The 12,996-nt window shown below is 45.4% G+C and overlaps 1 protein-coding gene across 1 annotated transcript in view; it reads left to right on the top strand.

Annotated features, from left to right (window-relative positions):
* WNT3 (wingless-type MMTV integration site family member 3) overlaps positions 1 to 12,996 on the top strand; it is a 67,091-nt gene that overhangs the window by 42,237 nt on the left and 11,858 nt on the right. Inside the window, exon 2 of the mRNA XM_015428944.1 lies at positions 6,116 to 6,357. Within this exon, the coding sequence (XP_015284430.1) occupies positions 6,116 to 6,357 (242 nt within the window). The remainder of the gene's footprint in view (positions 1 to 6,115; positions 6,358 to 12,996) is intronic.

Genomic DNA, 12,996 nt, shown 5'->3' with positions numbered 1-12,996 from the left:
ATTATTGTTATTGTTATTGTTATTATTGTTATTATTATTGTTATTGTTATTGTTGTTGTTGTTGTTATTATTGTTGTTGTTGTTGTTGTTGTTATTTTAAAAAGCCTGTGAAATAGATTAAGAGACTGATTTATGGGGTTACCAGCTCTGGGTTGGGAAATACCTGGAGATTTTGGGTGTGGAGCCTGAGGAGGGCGGGGTTTGGGGAGAGGAGGGACTCCAGTGGGGTATAATTCCACAGAGTCCATTACCCAAAACAGCTGTTTTCTCCAGGTGAACTGATCTCTGTTGCCTGAAGATCAGTTCTAGTCCCTGGAGATCTTTAGCTGCCACCTTCAGGTTGGCAACCTTGTTGAGTTAGCCATCACCAACGCTCCCTCTAAGCTGCGGAGTCCTGTGAGCAAAAGTTCTACTTTGTGAGCTGCTGGCATTAGCGTTGTGACCCAGCGATTTGGCTAGTGCATAAAATACTTTGCTCTGAAGCCATCCCTTCCTGAGCTAGCCACACTGGGAGTTTTGTGGCTGAATGGGTGTCCTGGTTGGTCTGCCGCAAAAACACGATTCCGCCCACTATGCTACACAGCTCATATTGTTCTTGCAAGCAACTGCTACTACTGATAGGATTCTACATTCTGTTTCTTGGGGAAAAAACAGAAGACGATATTTGACAGATGTATAGTTTGCCTTTAAGCAGTGAAGGTGAAAAATCTGAAGAATGGACGGGGGCTGAAATGGGAGACTGTGTTTGCATTCAATGGATTTTCAAATGGTTCCTCATGAGGTTTTCATTGTATTTAAGTAAAAGCGAGTGGAGGATTTTGGAACTGCCAACACTTTTGAATCCAATTGCTTGCTTTTTAATGGATTTTAACCAGTAGTCAACAGAGGGGGAGGAATTCTATACTACTGAACATCAGTCAAGTTAAGGCTCCCCCTGATCTCTATAGCCCAACTGTTAATTGTAAAAAAAAAAAAAGCTCTCTCTGCTGCAAAGTGTTATATTTAAATGCCTTTTCCTTGTCTGCTTTCTTTCTTTTGTTCTTCCATGTCTTGTTTGACTTAGGACTGTGAGAGCTAGGGAACTCCAGTGTTAGTTACTATAGCCTGTGCATGAAATTCATACACAGAGAAGGTCTGGACAAATCAGATTATATGCCAAGCTGGGTCAATCGAGGTGGGCTGCTCGGCTCTGAGAATGCAGGTTCAGCACCTTCTCTTGGATAGCTCCTGGTGCAGAATAAGTGACCAGCCAGTAAGCAGACACTCACCACTTTCCATTCCCTAGAAACAAATATCTTCTCCCATTAGAGCAGCTTCTTATGGTGCTGAATATCAGTTCAGCATGACATGCAAGGAACCATGCAGGACTCCAAGGAAAGACGACCTGGCCTCTGTCTCTTGCAAGCTCTCGTCCACCGACCCACTGGCCGACCAGCTTCCTGCCCCCAAACTCCATAAAATAACAGTTCTCGTCCAGGAACTGGCTCTCCCCCCTGCAGCATTCTGGGGCAGACCTCCTCATACAGGGGTCATTTCCTGCAGGAGCGCACAGGAGCGGAGCCCAGGGGGTGGGCACATGCAACAAGCCCCACCCCCTGCTCCCAGCAGCCCCAGGCCACGAGGAGCAAGAAGCCTTTCTTTCTTTCTTTCTTTCTTTCTTGGTTTTAACAACCTCCTTCTTCCCTTCTCTCTTTCTTTCCCTCCCTCTTTCCTTCTCTTTCTTCCCTTCTTTCCCTCCTTCTTTCCTTCTCTTTCTTTCCCTCCAGTTTGGTGTAGTGGTTAAGTGTGCGGACTCTAATCTGGAAGAACCGGGTTTGATTCCCCACTCGTCCACCTGCACCTGCTGATGTGACCTTGGGTCAGTCACAAGCTCTGGCACAGCTGTCCTTGAAAAAGATCAGTTTGTGTCAGAGTTCTCTCAGCCCCACCCACCTCACAGGGTGTTTGTTGTGGGGAGGGGAAGGGAAAGGAGTTTGTAAGCCACTCTGAGACTCCAAGTGAAGGGCGGGGTATAAATCCAATCTCTTCTCTTCTTCTTCTCTTTCTCTCCTTCTTTCCTTCTCTTTTTCCCCTCCCTCCCTCCTTCCTTCCTGCACAGATCTGCATGTCCCCCGTCCCCCCAGCTAGCAATCCAAAAGAGTTCAGTGGCACCTTTGAGGCTAAGGTTTATTCAGGTACAAGCTCTCCCTCCTCTGCTAGGGCACATCTGCGCGTCCCCCCCACCAATAGCTAGCAAGCCAAAACAGTGTGTGTTGCCTTCTGAGCAGTGTGTGTTGCCTTCGGACACACTTCCGGTGATGTCAGGGGGTGTGGCATATGCAAATAAGTTATGCTAATTAGCTCCTGCACCTCTTTTTCTACTAAATGACCCGTCCTCGTAACCTTGATGGATTTCTTGCCCTCAGATTACTGGTTGGGGATGGGGGGGGGGATGAGGAGGAGGCTAGGCCAAGGCCTACCTAAAGTTTGATAGCCTCCTCCCATCCAGCCCAGAGAAAGTTGAACCCGCACACAAGATGGCATTTCTTCACAAGGTGTTCCCGGACTCTCGCTCTTTTCTACTGCTGCAGACCAACCAATGCAGCTACCCATCTGGATCTCTGCTCACGGAGCGTCTATCTACCAGGGCCAAAGGTTTATACTGCAAGAGTTTAAAAGCAGTACGTTCCAGGAGATGGCATTGGGTCACAGATTCGGTCTTCATCTGCCCCGTGGCCATCTTTCCCCACTGTCAGTTTTGGCATTTTAATTTAATTTACTTTCTCACTGGGACTCACTGCCACAGGAAGTGGTGGGTGCTACAAGCATGGACGGCTTCAAAAGGGAATTAGATAAGCATATGGAGCAGAGGTCCATCAGTGGCTATTAGCCACAAGGTATAGCTAGGGGCTCTGGGGCAAGTGATGCTCTGTCTTCTTGGTGCTTGGGGGGGGTCAACAGTGGGAGGGCTTCTAATGTCCTGGCCCCACTGCTGGACCTCCTGATGGCACTGGTATTTCTGGCCACTGTGTGACACAGAGTGTTGGACTGGATGGGCCTTTGGCCTGATCCAACATTGGCGTCTCTTATGTTCTTATGACTCAAGGCAGATTACATAGAATATGTCTGTACAATCAGCAGAGTGGGACATCCGAAGGACAGTGCCATCGGATTTGACTCAGAGAGATCTGGAAACCAACCAGAGGTGAAGCACAGCAGAAGTATCAACATGACATTTCCCCCCACTCTCCCAAAAGACTAGAACTCGAGGGCTGATGGGCAGTAGGTTCAGGGCAGACAAAAGGAAATGCGACTTGACACAGAGAGGGACTAAAATGTGGAATTCACTGCCAGAGGAGGTAGCAATGGCCACAGGAATAGACAGCTTTCAAAGGGGATTAGACATATTCATGGAGGAGAGGTCTACCAGTGGCTGCTAGCCATGGTGGCTGAGGGGAACCTCCACATTCAGCGGCACGAATCCTCTGAATCACAGAACCAGGAGGCAACATCAGGGGAAGGCCTCGGCCTCTCTGCCCTGTTGCTGGCCCTTCAGAGGGAACTGGCTGGCTGGCTGTGTGTGACAGGATGCTGGACTAGATGGACCTTCACTGGTCTGTTCCAGCAGGGCTCTTCTGGTGTTCTTATGAGGGGAAGATCTCAGCCTCTGTGCCCTGTTGTTGGCCCTCAAGAGGAACTAGTTGGCTACTGTGTGAGGTAGGATGCTGGACCAGATGGACCACTGGTCTGAGCCAGCAGGGCTTTTCTTATGATCTGATTAAGGCCTCGGCCTCTCTGCCCTGTTGCTGGACCTTCAGAGGGAACTGGCTGGCCAGCTGTGTGAGACAGGGTGCTGGACTAGATGGACCACTGGTCTGATCCAGCAGGGCTCTTTTATGACTTGTTAGATGAAAGCAAAAAATATGTAGTAGGAATCAATATGTTCAGAATCAGTCCACCTCTGAGTACTAGTTGACAGGAGAGGGCTATTGTTAAGTCGCTCGCTTAACAAAGGAGTCGGAGAGTGATTCAGCAAGAACACAACTTTATTCTTCGACTCGAACACAACTCCAACACGGATCAACAACTGATAGCCAGAACAGCCTTTACATTGCAGCTGTCCTGCTTTTAAACATTCCCGGTTAATGTAGCCACACCCACTGTACAAATATCAACCTATGAGGTTGCCAAGATAAGGTCCAATCACATTCGTTCCCGCTCAGGGAGCTTGCATGAAGTGATTGGCTTGTTACTTCCTGGGCTCACAATTCTATTGGATGGATTTGGATCCTAGCCCAGGACGAAGCTCAACATTACAGTTTAGTTAGATGTTTCACAACATTGCATTCAAGGCAGCTTTGAATACATTACAGCTATTGCCTTCATACAAGAGCTCTGGAGGCAGAGACTCCATTTCGCTCTCCTTCTCTGTAATACCCCATCTGCCTTGACTTAGTCAAATTCTTTGTGTGTGGGGTGTGTGTGTAGGGGGTGTGTGGGGAATAGTTCTGAGCTACAGGTCATCCTCACATCCTGTGGTCACAAACTCCACATTCCTTGTTACGTGAAGGGCTTTTCTACACCGGGCTTGTGCTCCAGCTAGAAATGTAAAATTTCTGGAAATTTTGAAGCTTGGGAAAAAACCTGGTTTTTTTCCATTTTTTTTCCGGGGGAAACGGTAATTTTTGGAAAAATTGAAAAAAAACGCTACATTAGCACTTCTTTTTTCTTTTTCCAGATTGAAAGTCATTCTGTGACTTTAGGAACATAAAATATGACTATGGACATTTTTACTTGGCATGAAATTATCACAACTAGCATATTAAAAATATAGTGCATCCAAACAGTTATTACAAACAGAATACCCACCCACAGGCAAAAACAAAACTGAAGCCTTTTTCTTTTCTTGTGACAACAGCACCTCCTAAAGGAAGAGATGCATCTTCTTCTTGCATTGGAGAGTTCAGTTGGTAACCTAGGACTTGCTTGTCCTCAGTGCACAGAAATTAGATCAATCTGACACCATACATATTTTTTAGAAATGATTTGGAAAATATTTGAACACCTTGTCTTAAAATATTTTATTCATCATGTTAAAATAAAACGTTCCATCCATTTTGTTTTCTATTCTTTTTTCAATTTTTCCGAAAAAAACAACAAAAAAGGCTTCAGGGGAAAAAACGGGAAAAAACCCATGGTCCCCCCCCGAATTTTTCCATTTTTTTTTCCAGGCCTTCACATCTCTAGCTCCAGCTTGGCTCCGAAACTACATCGGTTTCCCCTGACATGCGGTTTTGCTGCTCTCCAGGTTTCTCATTTGAGTGTTTCCTGTGTTCTCTTTCTCAGACCACTTTTTTGGTGGTCTGGAAAAAAACCCGAAGAAAACTTTGGAGGGGGGGGAACAGGAGAGCAACAGGCAGCAAATGATACTGTGTGCATAAGAAGAAGAAGGAAAATGCCTTAAAGAAGCCAAACCGGAGCATAAGCTCTGCGTGGAAAGCCTGAAGATGCCTTTAGGACATCTGGTGTTTTTTTTAAAAAAAGAAGTTTTATTAATTTATTAATTTTCAGCATAGAAAGACACACATACAACAGAAAACATACATAATGTACACTCCAAAAAATGTTATGTATAAAGAGAATTTACATCTTTTTTGTAACGGAAAATAGATAAACTTTACAAAAAGAAAAAGAAAACATACAAAAAGAAAACAACACACAACCAAAAAACCCACAAAAATGGAGCATATACTCATAACTACTTAAATTTTACATAGGTAGAATCATTCTTTCATGCAGCCAAACTAGTTTAACTAGTTTAGCTTATAGCATAAAAAGTTATGTTGTACACCTTCTGAGCTATTCCTCAATCCGTTTATAAAACCTTGACCAGTTTTTCTCAACGATGTCTTCGTTTTTTCTCTTGTAATTGTAACGTTAATTTGTCCGTTTCCGCTGTTTCCATTAGTTCTTAAATTAGTTCTTCTTTTGATGGAGTTTCTTCTGGTTTGCCTTTAGGGTACCTGCTAACTGGAGGAGGTGTTTTGCTGTGACTGTGTGCAAACAACAGCCAGGCATGTGGGTTGCAACTCCCGGGCTCCTGCATCTGTGCAACATCTCTGCTCTCTCCTTGCAGGTCCCTTGCGCTCGGCCAACAGTACACCTCGCTGGGGTCACAGCCCATCCTGTGCGGTTCCATCCCCGGCCTGGTGCCCAAGCAACTTCGCTTCTGCCGGAACTACATTGAGATCATGCCCAGCGTGGCCGAGGGGGTGAAGCTGGGCATCCAGGAGTGCCAACACCAGTTCCGGGGGCGGCGCTGGAATTGCACCACCATCGAAGACAGCCTGGCCATTTTTGGGCCTGTTCTAGATAAAGGTACAGTGCACGTATTGGCTGCAAAGGCCCCCCCCCCCCGTTCGATCCCTGACAACTGAAGGGTCTGAAGGAGCAGAGTTTGTAGGGTTGCCAGATCTGGGTTGGAAAATACCTGGAGACTTTGGGGGAGGATCCAAGAGAGGGTGGGGGGTGGGGAGGGGAGGGGCCTCAGCATGGTCCAATGCCATAGAGTCCACCCTTCAAAGCAGCCATTTTCTCCAGGGGAGCTGATCTCTGTCAGCTGGAGATCAACTGTGAAAGCAGGAGATCCCCAGGCCCCACCTGGAGGCTGGCAACCTTAAGAGTTTGGAAGGACTCCTGCTTGGACCCTGGAGCAGAGTCATTGGACTCAATATAAGACACGAGTTTCATACAGAGTTGTACAGAAACTTTACAATCAAAAAGGTGGCAGAGCAGCTTTTAAACTGAATATTGGGGGAAAGCCGACAGGAGATGAAAAGTCTCTGGTTTGGGTTGGCTCATCTGAGAGAGGTGAGGGGGTACCGGTTGCTTTTCTACAGGGAGGTGGATTGAAATTGTCCACAGAGGCCATGGCTGGTGACATGGACTGCCGGACAACGACTCGAGATAGCAAGAGGAAGGATGCAGGCTTAACTTGTAAGGGAAATTACAGCTGTTTCTATACAAATGCTAGAAGTGTCCGAGGTAAAATCGGGGAGTTGGAGTGCTTGGTGTCGGAGGGAAAAATAGACATTGTGGGTATTTCTGAAACTTGGTGGGATGAGGAAAATCAGTGGGACACAGTGATTCCCGGTTATATATTATATCGGAAGGATAGGGGGGGAAGGGTTGGAGGTGGGGTAGCTCTGTATGTCAGAGAGGGTATAAAGTCTAGAAAGATTGAGAGGCTAAGTGAATTGGATTCGCTTCTGGAAGTTCTATGGGTTGAAATAGGGGGGCCAAAAGGAAACTTAACACTGGGAGTTTGTTATCGCCCACCAGATCAAAAGATAGAGGAGGATTATAAAATGATGAATGCCTTAAAGATAGCAACTAGACAAAAACACTGTGTAATAATAGGTGATTTTAACTACCCACACATTGATTGGGTCAATATGTGTTCTAGTCGGGAAAAAGAGATTGAGTTTCTAGACACTCTAAATGACTGTGCTATGGAGCAGATGGTCACGGAACCTACCAGGGGAGAGGCGATCCTTGATTTGGTCCTAAGTAACACTCAAGACCTGGTGAGAGATGTAAAAGTGATTGCACCGCTTGGAAACAGTGATCATAATGTTGTTGAGTTCATCATTTGTACAAATAGAGAATTGGCCAAAAAGACTCACACAACCATTTTTAACTTTAAAAGGGGTAATTTCTCTGATATGAGGGGACACGTGGGGAGGAAACTGAAAGGAAAAGTAGAAAGGGTCAAAACAATTGGGGAAGCTTGGGATCTATTTAAAACTACGATCCTAGAAGCTCAAAAAATATATATTCCGCAGGTTAGGAAAGGCACAAACAGGTATAGGAAAAAGCCTGCATGGTTAACAAACAGAGTAATGGAGGCTGTAAAAAGTAAAAAGAATTCCTTTAAGCAGTGGAAAGCTAGTCACAGTGAGGCTGATAAAACGGAACACAGGCTATGGCAAATAAAATGCAAGTCTGAGGTCAGGCAGGCAAAAAGGGAATATGAGGAGCATATAGCAAAAAACGTAAAAACCAACAATAAAACTTTCTTCAAATACATTAGAAACAGGAAACCAGCCAGGGAGGCAGTGGGGCCCTTGGACGACCAAGGGGTAAAAGGAGTATTGAAGGATGATAGGGAAATGGCTGAGAAGCTAAATGCATTTTTTGCCTCCGTCTTCACTGTGGAAGATGAGAAGTGCTTGCCCACTCCAGAACCACTGATTTCAGGAGGGGTGTTGGAAGACCTGAGTCAGATTGAGGTGATGAGAGAGGAGGTCCTAAAACTGATAGACAACTTAAAAACTGAAAAATCACCAGGCCCAGATGGCATACATCCGAGAGTTCTGAAAGAACTCAAATGTGAACTTGTAGATCTCCTGACAAAGATATGTAATCTTTCCTTAAAATCTGCCTCCATTCCTGAGGATTGGAAGGTAGCTAATGTCACTCCCATCTTTAAAAAGGGTTCCAGAGGAGATCCGGGAAATTACAGGCCAGTCAGTCTGACGTCGATACCGGGTAAATTGGTGGAAACCATTATTAAGGAAAGAATTAGTAGGCACATAGATGAACAAAACCTATTGAGGCAGACTCAGCACGGTTTCTGTAAGGGAAGATCTTGTCTCACTAACCTGTTAGTGTTCTTTGAGGGGGTGAACAAACATGTGGACAAGGGGGATCCAATAGATATTATTTACCTTGACTTCCAGAAAGCTTTTGATAAAGTTCCTCATCAAAGGCTCCTAAGTAAGCTCAAAAATCATGGGATAGAAGGACAAGTCCTTTTATGGATCAAAAACTGGCTAGTTCATAGAAAACAGAGAGTGAGTGTAGGTGGGCAATTTTCTCAGTGGAGGGTGGTAAGCAGTGGGGTACCGCAGGGATCAGTACTTGGTCCACTGCTTTTTAACTTGTTCATTAATGATTTGGAGATGGGAGTAAGCAGTGAAGTGGCTAAATTTGCGGATGATACAAAGTTGTTCAGGGTGGTGAAAACCAGTGAGGATTGTGAGGCACTCCAAGGGGATCTGTCAAGGATGGGCGAGTGGGCGTCAACATGGCAAATGGGGTTCAATGTGGCCAAGTGCAAGGTGATGCACATTGGAGCCAAAAATCCTAAATATAAATACACATTGATGGGGTCTGAACTGGCAGAGACTGAGCAAGAGAGAGATCTTGGAGTTGTAGTGGATAACTCACTGAAAGTGTCGAGACAGTGTGTGACTGCAATAAAGAAGGCCAATGCTATGCTGGGGATTATTAGGAAGGGTATTGAAAACAGATCAGCCAATATAATAATGCCCCTGTATAAATCAATGGTGAGACCTCATTTGGAATACTGTGTGCAGTTCTGGGCACCACACCTTAAAAAGGATATTATAGCTTTGGAAAAAGTGCAGAAAAGGGCAACTCGAATGATAAAAGGGTTGGAACACTTTCCCTATGAGGAAAGGTTAAAGCGCTTAGGGCTCTTTAGCTTGGAGAAAAGACGACTGAGGGGTGACATGATCGAGGTTTATAAGATTATGCATGGGAAAGAGCAGGTAAAGAAAGAGGTACTTTTCTCCCTTTCTCACAATACAAGAACTCGTGGGCACTCCATGAAACTGCAGAGCGGTCGGGTTAGAACGGATAAAAGGAAGTACTTCTTCACCCAAAGAGTGATTAACACATGGAATTCACTGCCACAGGAAGTGGTGGGTGCTACAAGCATGGACGGCTTCAAAAGGGAATTAGATAAGCATATGGAGCAGAGGTCCATCAGTGGCTATTAGCCACAAGGTATAGCTAGGGGCTCTGGGGCAAGTGATGCTCTGTCTTCTTGGTGCTTGGGGGGGGGTCAACAGTGGGAGGGCTTCTAATGTCCTGGCCCCACTGCTGGACCTCCTGATGGCACTGGTATTTCTGGCCACTGTGTGACACAGAGTGTTGGACTGGATGGGCCTTTGGCCTGATCCAACATTGGCGTCTCTTATGTTCTTATGTTCTTATGTACATAAATTGGATTCTGATTACTGAAATATAAATATAATTTTGACTTATCATTTTATATAGCATAAGACCCTGAAAGTCTTGCTGGTCTCTAAAGGGCTGCTTGACTCAGATCTCAATGCTCTAAAGTAGACAGACACGACTGCCCTCGGAAACGATTAAAAACCAAACAACGATGTTGAATATGAAGCTGCCGAAAATATAGATAGATAGATAGATGATAGATAGATGATAGATAGATAGATAGATAGATAGATAGATAGATAGATAGATAGATGATAGATAGAGAGGGGGGGATTTGTTTGATCATTCTGCCCAATTCTTATTTTAAAAACAACAAAGGAGATCACAAAGAGATTGTCCCACATGTGACCGAATGGGCAAATTGAAGGAGGGGGGGTGGTGCCCTGCATAAAAGTGTACTGCCAATGGGACTGACATCCTTTTGAGTTTCTTCTGCCTAAGAGCAGAGACCGGTGACCATTTGAGGAGGAGGAATTTGCACAGGTGGATTTGTTGTTGTTCAGTCGCACAGTCGAGTCCGACTCTTCGCGACCCCATGGATCATCTCCCGCCAGGCCCTCCTGTCTTCCGCCGTCCTCTGAAGTTGGCTCAATTTCATGTTCGTTGCATCGATGACACTGTCTAACCATCTCATCCTTTGCCGTCCCCATCTTCTTTGACCTTCAATCTTTCCCAGCATCAGGGTCTTCTCCAGGGAGTGCTCCCTTCTCATTTGGTGGCCAAAGTAGTTGAGCTTCAGTTTCATTATCTGGCCTTCCAGGGAACAGTCAGGGTTGATTTCTTTTAGGATTGACTGATTTGATCTTTTTGCAGTCCAAGGGACTCTCAAGGGACTTACAGGTGGATTTACTGATGTGTAATTTATTATATTACGGTCCATGACCAGATCCAGTTAAAAAACAAACATTATTCAGATATTAAAATATACAGATTAAGAACTCCAATTTAAATACAGGAATAGAAGATTTTACAAGTAAATAGATTTATATTATACTAGAAATAAGGCCCGTTGTGGAAATAAATACCACGAGCTCTAGAAAGAGTCTCTTGGAGAGTGCCAAGGCCTTGGGCACTCAGCGTCAATGTGCCATAGCGACCTCACCAGGGTATAATGACACAGAGTCCACCATTTTCGCCAGAGGAACTGATCTCTGCTACTTGAAGAGCAGTTGTAATTTTCAGTGATCTACAGCCCTCACCTTGAGATTGGCAACAATTGTTACTCAGGAGGAAATGTCTGGTTTGGAGGGTGGAGTCCATGGCATTGTACCTCTCTGAGGTCCCACCCCTCCTCAAACTTCACCTTCTCCAGGCTCCACCCCCCAAATCTCCATGAATTTCCCAACTTGGAGTTGGCAACCCTATCTCCTTCCCAGCCAAGCATCAACCTGCCAATATCTGCCCCTCTGATTTCAGCTTTGCATTCCCCCCCACACACACACCTGCAGCCTCTCCCGTGCTCTGAAGCCCTGTCAGCCAGAGTCCACCATTTCCCGTGCTCTGAAGCCCTGACGGCCACAGAGTCCACCATTTTCTCTAGTGGAACTGATCTCTGCCATCTGGAGAGCAGTTTTAATTCTGAGTGATCTCCAGCCCTCACTTGGAGATTGGCAACAATGGGTCCCCAGCAATGTTCCCTCTAAGCTGTGGAATCTTGTAAGCAAAAATTCTACTTTGTGAGCTTACCGGCATTCAAGTTGGGAGCGAGCGATTTGGCTACTGCATAAATCAGTTTGCTCCGGAGCCCTCCTTCCTGAGCTAAGGCAAAAATATGTGAGCCGGGGGCTAAAAATCTATGAGCTAGCTCACCCTAACTCAGCTTAGAGGGAACACTGGTCCCCAGGAGGAAAAGTAGTCTTTCTCAAAGTCTGTGACCAGTCCAAAATCACCCACTCAGCCTCTACAGCAAGAACCTGGATCTAGCAGACCCTGCTCTGAAGCACTGACCACTACGCCTAGGGCAGCCAACCTCCAGGTGGAGCCTGAGGATCACCAGGTATCACAACTGAACTCCAGACAGATTGTAATAAAATACATAAAATAGCATCATAAGTGACCATTTTTAAGATTTAAACCGATAGATTTAAGAGGAGCAAGGGCTGTATAATAGATCACCTAAAGGAAACTAAGTCAAGGCTCAAAGCAAGACTGAAATTTACTGCGCACTTTAAATGCCTGAGTGCAAAATCTAGCAGTTAGCTTAGTGACAACTGAAATTTCATCTGTTAGTAACTTATCTAAACAAATCTTGTCTTCCCCTACCACAGAACTGTCTACAAGGGAGAAAATGGTCTTATCTCGAATCTGTTTATAGAGGGGGCAATGGGGGAAAAACATGTTCAATTATCTCTACCTCTGCTAGGGAGCAAGGGCAAATCCCCTTTGAGTAAGCAATCTTCTTATATCTCCCTTCCAGAGCTTTTTTTGTAGAAAAAGCCCAGCAGGAACTCATTAGCATAATAGGCCACACCCAACAGCAGGAACTCATTAGCATATTAGGCCACACCTCTGACAGCACAACTCATTTGCATATTAGGCCACACACCCATGTTACCAGAAGTGTGCTCATCCAGCCACACTCACCTTTTGCTTCTTATTCTGTTTACCTTCTTTGTTGTCAAAACCCAGGGCCTTTTTTTGTAGCAGAAACTCCTTTGCATGTTCGGCCACACACCCCTAATGTAGCCAATCCTAATGAGTTCCTGCTGTTGGGTGTGGCCTATTATGCTAATGAGTTCCTGCTGGGTGTGGCAAACTTGGGAGCCAGCCGGAACTCCGTTCCTGCCCAAAAATAGCCCTGCTCCCTTCCAAGATCATGGAGGGCATGGCATTACATCTAACCAGTGTGAAAGCCCTCCTGTGAGGGGGGAACTTTAGGGTTTTGAGGTAACACAGGTGGGTTTACAATCACATCATCTATAGTCTCTGTCCCGGCTAGGAATTTTACCATTTCCCCAAATGTCATTATTA

Source organism: Gekko japonicus, unplaced genomic scaffold, assembly GCF_001447785.1.
Source record: "Gekko japonicus isolate JY-2015 unplaced genomic scaffold, Gekko_japonicus_V1.1 scaffold776, whole genome shotgun sequence".
NCBI lineage: Eukaryota > Metazoa > Chordata > Lepidosauria > Squamata > Gekkonidae > Gekko > Gekko japonicus.
The sequence above is the reverse complement of the archived record's forward strand: the minus strand, read 5'-3'. Positions and strand labels throughout refer to the sequence as shown.